The following is a 6758-nucleotide window of genomic DNA, read 5'->3' as shown; positions in this document are numbered from 1 at the left end:
CTTCTGGAAAAGCTACTTAATGAAGGACAGTGCAGTTCATTCTGAAATGTCTCTCATTTACTCAAACCTCCCGGTCTTCAAAATATTAAAGAGAGCTCTCCAAGCATTGCAGGACCAGCATTGTCTGGCAGGAAAGCTTGAAAAACCCTGCAGGACAGCAGCATAGTAGGCTTTCCTGCATCCCATAGACCAGGAAACCAAGGTACAGATGTTTCCATCTCCTAACCTCTTGCACACTGCATGCTTGCAGGACAGAATCAATCAGAACTGAATCTCCCCAATATCCTTGCACACGGCCTATTTACTAAGCCCACATGTCCTACTGCCATGGTGCACTCTGCTCGGAAATTTCTGGTCGCACCTCATCTTGGTTCGGTCATTGCAACTCATAGAATCACACAATCACAGAATGGTTTGGGTCGGAAGGGACCTTGAAGACCATCTCGTTCCAACCCCCCTGCCCTGGGCAGGGACACCTCCCACCAGCCCAGGTTGCTCCAAGCCCCGTCCAACCTGGCCTTGAACACCTCCAGGGATGGGGCAGCCACAGCTTCTCGGGGCAACCTGCCCCAGGGGCTCACCGCCCTCACAGCAAAGAATTTCTTCCTAATATCTTGTCCAAATCTCCCTCTTTCAGTTTAAAACTGTTACCCCTCATCCTGTGACTCCACTCCCTGATCAAGAGTCCCTCCCCAGCTCTCCTGGAGCCCCTTTAGGGACTGGAAGGGGCTCTAAGTTCTCTCCGGAGCCTTCTCTTCCCCAGGCTGAGCAACGCCAACTCTCAGCCTGTCTTCATATGAGAAATGGAAAAATTCACTGTTTTCTAGTTTCTAGTATGTACAGAACATATTTTTTTCCTCGAACAAATTAAAATAACAGATCCTCATAACACACTTCCACTCGCTCCATAACTCATCCTCATGTGCAACTAGACTCCATACGGTCCTGCATACATCCTCAAATATAGACTGGATCTTGAATTACTTATATCTGTGAAACACGGCAGGATGGCATCTCTATGAAAACTATACATGAGCTGCTAAGTACGTAGTAATTGTTACAGATCTATCCCAGTGGGGTGCTGACAAGAACTTTTGATCACAAATTCAATATCCCTGTTGTCATATATACACGTACACAAATGCAAGCTAGCTCGATTACCAGTGACTTAATTTTGCTCAGGTCATATTTTATCCCAAAGTCATTACTGCAAGTAAATACAGATTATTTCAATAATACACATAAATTACTGTTACCTCAGTTGTCACGTTCTCTGGAGCTTTTTTCCTTTCTACCTATTTCTATTAAAAAGAACATCATAAAGACTATTCTTAAAATCCAATAGCATGTAACAATATTTTCTCTCTAAACAACAGCATTTCACCATTGTGTTTTTATAGCAACCAAGCAGATACCCATGTAAAAGTATTCTGTAAAAACTAAATTTGAAAATGCAGAAAACAGATAAGGAATGGTAAAAAAAAAAAAAAGACATTAATCAATTTGTTTAAAAGTAACGTTCACTCGTATGGGGCATAACTTCACAGCAATGAAGAATGAATTGATTTGAAAGCACATTCTTTGAAAATGTGAGGTGCAAATAGACTTCAGCAATCAGAATTCTACCATCAGGGGATTATGTCAAAACACTATTTTGCATATGTTGTGGATGAGTTTCGAAAACTGCACTTATTTTTTAACAAGTCAGTATTCAAGCTCACAGTATTAAAAAATCAGTGTTGTAGTTAATGCACAGGACCGGGTATCAGCTGATTTAGATTCTAGTCTTGGCTCTGTCTCAGACTTCCCCTATGAGATAGTCACTTACAATTATCTTTTCAGAGGTGGCATCTAATTTTGGATAACCCAGCTTTGCCTGCCAGACTTTAATATCTGGAACCCAGTTTTCAGAAAAGGGTTCCATTGACTTCAGCTGGTACAAAAAGAACTCAAAATCTCTGCAAATCAGACTCCTCAAACTCTGAATTTCCATTGGTTGTCATTTATATCTCTGCAAAGTGTCCCTAAAATGTTACCAGTGACATAAGTGGAGAATTCAGATTTATTAATACTTTGCATCTGCTGCACATGCCTAAACAACTACAAAACATTTAGGGCAATGGAGAGTAGGGTCCAGAGCATCCAGAGGCTCGCCATGAGTGAGGTGGCCAACGTCCAACACGCCTCATCTGCACATTTCAGTGCTTCAGCTTAGGTCGTCAGAAATTAAAGTGTTTCAGATAAGAAGCCAGAGCTGAAAAGGCAGATTTTCTTTACCATAAAACTATTTGTGGCTCCTAACTTTCAGTGAAATCAACGTAAGTATATGCCCTGCAGGGATCTGGATATTTGTGACAAAGTATCGTCACATATACAGTGATCAAAATTCATTACGATTTCCAATGTCTGAACTCTAAAAGGTAACTTTGAAGTTGTATTTTAAAAACTTTGAATGGCAGACGCAATACACGCTAGAGATGCTCCACAGAAACAAATTTGGGTTGAATTTAGAAAACAAAGTGACCTTTACATGTGTTCTTACGTTTCTCTGGAAACGAGTCAACAAAAATAAAAGTTCATACTCTGTAATCCTGTGACACTAAAGTGGAAAAACATTTTATCCACCTCGTGAAGAAATGTTAGTGAAAAATCCCCAACAGTAAAAGCCTGTCGCTGTCGTATTTTAATGAAACAGCCAAATATCTCACTCAAGAATCCTAGTGTAACCTACACTGGAGCATACCATCTGTGGGAAGCTGTTTTGTGATTATGCCAGTACTTCCAGCTCAGATGACTCAGAATGGGTGGCGCTTATAGGGAGGAGAATCCAGACCCTTTTGTCCTTCACAGATATCCAGGCCTGCTGAGCACTCTCGTCCAACAAAATTTGACACCAGAGTTGTCTTTACTTGGCAGGAAAATGATCCTGCAGAGGCTACGATGACCACGCTGCTTCTGGCACCTGAGCGAGGTTGGTTTTGATAACCAGGGAAGTTAGATATTCAAGATTTGGTACAGGTCAGAGTCCCTTAATGCTAACAAGGTAGTCATACATTGTTGGAGGTGTGTCTGTTGAGGGCTTATCTGCCGTTTAAACCATGATCTATTTAGAAATGTTCAGACTTCCTGAATGATTTTAACTTACGATATCCACTGTTTCATAAATCCGGCAAATGACACCAGCGTTTAGTTAATTCTAAGGGTCGCTTTCTGTGAATATTTCTAATCTTCTAGTTTTGGTAAAGTAATGAAATAATTCTGAGACAAAGGTAAAGTGCCTCAATAAGAAACAAAACAGATTAATAAGAGAAAACATTAATACTAATACTTATGTAGAATGTTTTTCCCCTGTTCTGCCAAAACAACATTGGAACCGGCCTCACCAACACAGGAACTGGCCACAGTCTCCCAGACAGCACAGAGTTGGCATGTGCAAATCCTGTACACCTACACTGAGAGAGAGGGCTCCGTAGTAAGTGAAAGTGGGACTAAGAAAGAGGCTGTTTGCTGAGCTGCCTGTGAGATGTCATCTGTTGCTCCTCAACACTCCTTCCTCTGCTAAAATGAGCAGAGCTGTGGGACAGCTGTCCCAATAACTCACTTTCCCTTCCTGTTCTGAGTATTTCCTGATTCTCTTCGTATGGTTTCTCTATGCCTGCACATTAGGATAAGCATGGAGCACTTAATCGGCAAATTCATAAAAATCTATTAAAATCAGTATAAGATAGTCGTAGTACTTTATCTGATAAGCTTCAGCACTCTGCTTAGTCATCATACTTTTATTATCTTCTATCACGAAGACTTGCTCTCTTGCAAAAGTCACAGCAAGTCACCACACCTTCTCCTACTAGGAAACTGTGAGTAGCTCTCTCCACGGCTTTACGAGCAGTAGTGAGTGGACATTACCTTTTTGGAAAAGAAATCTTCTATTTGCACAATATTATGCAAAGGTTACTTTTCAACTTACTGCAAAAAACCTGAGTTATGAAGCAAACATACACAAAACTACTCTGAAAATAGAAAAAAAAAAAGTATTATTTTCTTCCGTTTGCTTATTTCTTTACAACCTTCTAAGCAAGTTACACTAACTAGAATATACACAGAATGGAATATGTGCAATATATACACAAAGAAAATAATTCAAATGCATATGGTACCCTATATTTTCACCCATCTATTCACTGATTTTTAAGCTTTTCCACCACAAGATTTCTTTGCATCATATGACTGACCTACAAAAGAAATACCAATGCCTGTGTATTTTGGGTGTAACTAAATTAAATCTCTGCAGCCGTGATTTATTTATAAGTACACTGTACTATTAGCACAGTTCAAGTACTTCACAAATACTGACACTCCACAGGATCTCTGGGGTGTTTAATTAAACACCAGTGGATGCACTGGCATGGAGAAGACATTCCCTGTTACCCTGCTCGCAGCAAATGACACTGACAAGTCCAGACCATGACAAAACTTCCCTCCCTGTTGCTAATGAGGTTGCTACCATGGTCTGCAACTTCCTTCCTACAGACACGGCTTTGGTTTTTTTTTTTCCTTTAGAACATGAAGTAATATCTCAGTTCAACTAAACGAGTAAAATACGTTTTAAAATAGATTTCCGTTCAAACCACATTCTATTTCCTCTCCTGCATTGTACATGACCTTTAAGAAAACACCAAAATCTTTTAAGGCTATCCAACAACTGACAAGCAAGAGTTGGTAGCAAGAACAGCGATGGATTTACTGACTATACCACACAGTACATAAGTTCCTCCTTAATAGGCCTATTTCCGGTACAGCACTTGTATCCCTTTGATATGTAATCACATATGCTATGCTAGAAGCAGCAAATTAACCATTTATTTTGCAGGGATTGGCAGACTTCAATATCACTATTTCTCGACTGACTTTATTTACACTGTAATTTCTGATCGCAGTTCTCTAACCCTTTGTCATACAGCATTTTCTTTACCTAATAGTCTAAATCCCTGGTAGAAAAAGGCTCATGTGGTAAAGGTTACAAGGGATGTATATTAATGTAATAAAATTAAAATCTTTAACATATATAAGGATCTAGCAAATGTCTAATCTCAGAAAATTTGGTGAAGACAGTTTGCTCTTCAGTCTGCTCTTTTTTTCTTCAGGTCTGCTGAATTAAAACATAGTTTGCCTCAAAGCAGGGTAAATTTTGCCATCACTGTACATGGAGAAGGCATGAAGCATTCTGTCTGACATCAATAATAGACTATTTGAACCCAAAATGAAACATTGCTCATTCAGAGACTGCAGATGCTTTATTCATGACCATTAGTATGACACGGCATGGTACCATATCCAGCCTATTGAAACTAAGACATAGGCAGGTTAAGTGATGTGTCCACTATTACTAACAGCAAAGCAGTTAACGCGGTGTAGTTCCCCTGTCTGAGCCCTCTTTGCTGTGTTCAACAAGCTGAGTGATTTCAGATATAGGCAATTGCTTTATGTATCTGCTGTCAACCAGCAATGTAAACCCTTTACTTGTATAAATATCAAAACGTCATGCCCTGAAAAATAGATTAAAGTATGAATATTAAACATATCTATATTAGAAAGCAATTCATACCCAGGTAAAGCTACTACTGCTCCAGAGTGACCAGGATGTCCTTCCATTATAGCTGCATGGCACTGCATTAGTCCATGTTTGTTTGCATAGCCTCTTCATCCTACTAGGTAATGCCCTGTCTTCTCATTCTCAGTATCTGGATGTGACTAAAGTAAAAAAAAAAAAAAAATTAAAAAAAAAATCACCAAATATTATGGTCTATATTCTGGTATTTTAAAAATTTCTTATTGTTCTCACTAGTCTGTAAAATTCAAGGCAGAAAAAAAAACATTACAAGCACCATTATTTACATGTAACTCATATAACTACACCTTGGGCTTATATAATTTCTGCTATGCCTAATTGTAACAGGACATTGTTCATAGCAGATTGACATAGCTCACAGCACAGAAGTAAAAAGGGGGTTATTCCTGAGTTCTCGAGTCCTGCGGAAGTCAGTGGAATTTTGGGCAACACAAGAAAAAAATACTGGGTTGTGAGAGGCAAGCCAGAAGATCATACTTATTCTTTCTTTCATTTGGAGTCCACCAGACAAATGCAAGCTGTTTGTCAAGCAGACCTGGGCAAAACCTCTTGGGGACAGTAAAAGCTCTTCTGGGATGTCAAGCTATGAAATGACACAATATTAATCACAGAATGGTTTGGGTTGGAAGAGACTTTAAAGACCATCCAGTCCCACCCCCCTGCCCTGGGCAGGGCCACCTCCCACCAGCCCAGGTTGCTCCAAGCCCCGTCCAACCTGGCCTTGAACCCCTCCAGGGATGGGGCAGCCACAGCTGCTCGGGGCAACCTGGGCCAGGGGCTCACCACCCGCACAGCAAAGAATTTCTTCCTAATATCCAATCTAAATTGCCTCTCTTCCAGTGTAAAACCGTTCCCCCTCATCCTATGGCTCCCCTCCCTGATCAGGAGTCCCTCCCCAGCTCTCCTGGAGCCCCTTTAGGCACTGGAAGGGGCTCTAAGGTCTCTCCGGAGCCGTCTCTTCTCCAGGCTAAAATGGTAAATAGTTCTTTAACAGCTACCTAATGTGGCTCTGCGCAAGGAGAGCTGGCGGATAAACCCACTAGGGCGCAGGCTGCCGGGGAGGGGAAGGTGCGGGGCAGGCCCCGGGCCTGCGGCCTGCTCTCCTCAGGAGGCGGGGGACGCCGCTCCC

General features: G+C 41.1%; 1 protein-coding gene across 1 annotated transcript in view; it reads left to right on the top strand.

Annotated features, from left to right (window-relative positions):
* The first annotated feature begins 2940 nt into the window (after window positions 1–2940).
* ACTR2 (ARP2 actin-related protein 2 homolog (yeast)) overlaps window positions 2941–6758 on the top strand; it is a 28303-nt gene continuing 24485 nt past the window's right edge. Inside the window, exon 1 of the mRNA XM_009885015.1 lies at window positions 2941–2971. Coding sequence (XP_009883317.1) covers window positions 2941–2971 — 31 coding nt within the window. The remainder of the gene's footprint in view (window positions 2972–6758) is intronic.

This window comes from Charadrius vociferus, unplaced genomic scaffold (assembly GCF_000708025.1).
Source record: "Charadrius vociferus isolate BGI_N301 unplaced genomic scaffold, ASM70802v2 scaffold740, whole genome shotgun sequence".
In the NCBI taxonomy this organism is placed as follows: domain Eukaryota; kingdom Metazoa; phylum Chordata; class Aves; order Charadriiformes; family Charadriidae; genus Charadrius; species Charadrius vociferus.
This window is presented reverse-complemented; position numbering and strand designations above follow the sequence as displayed.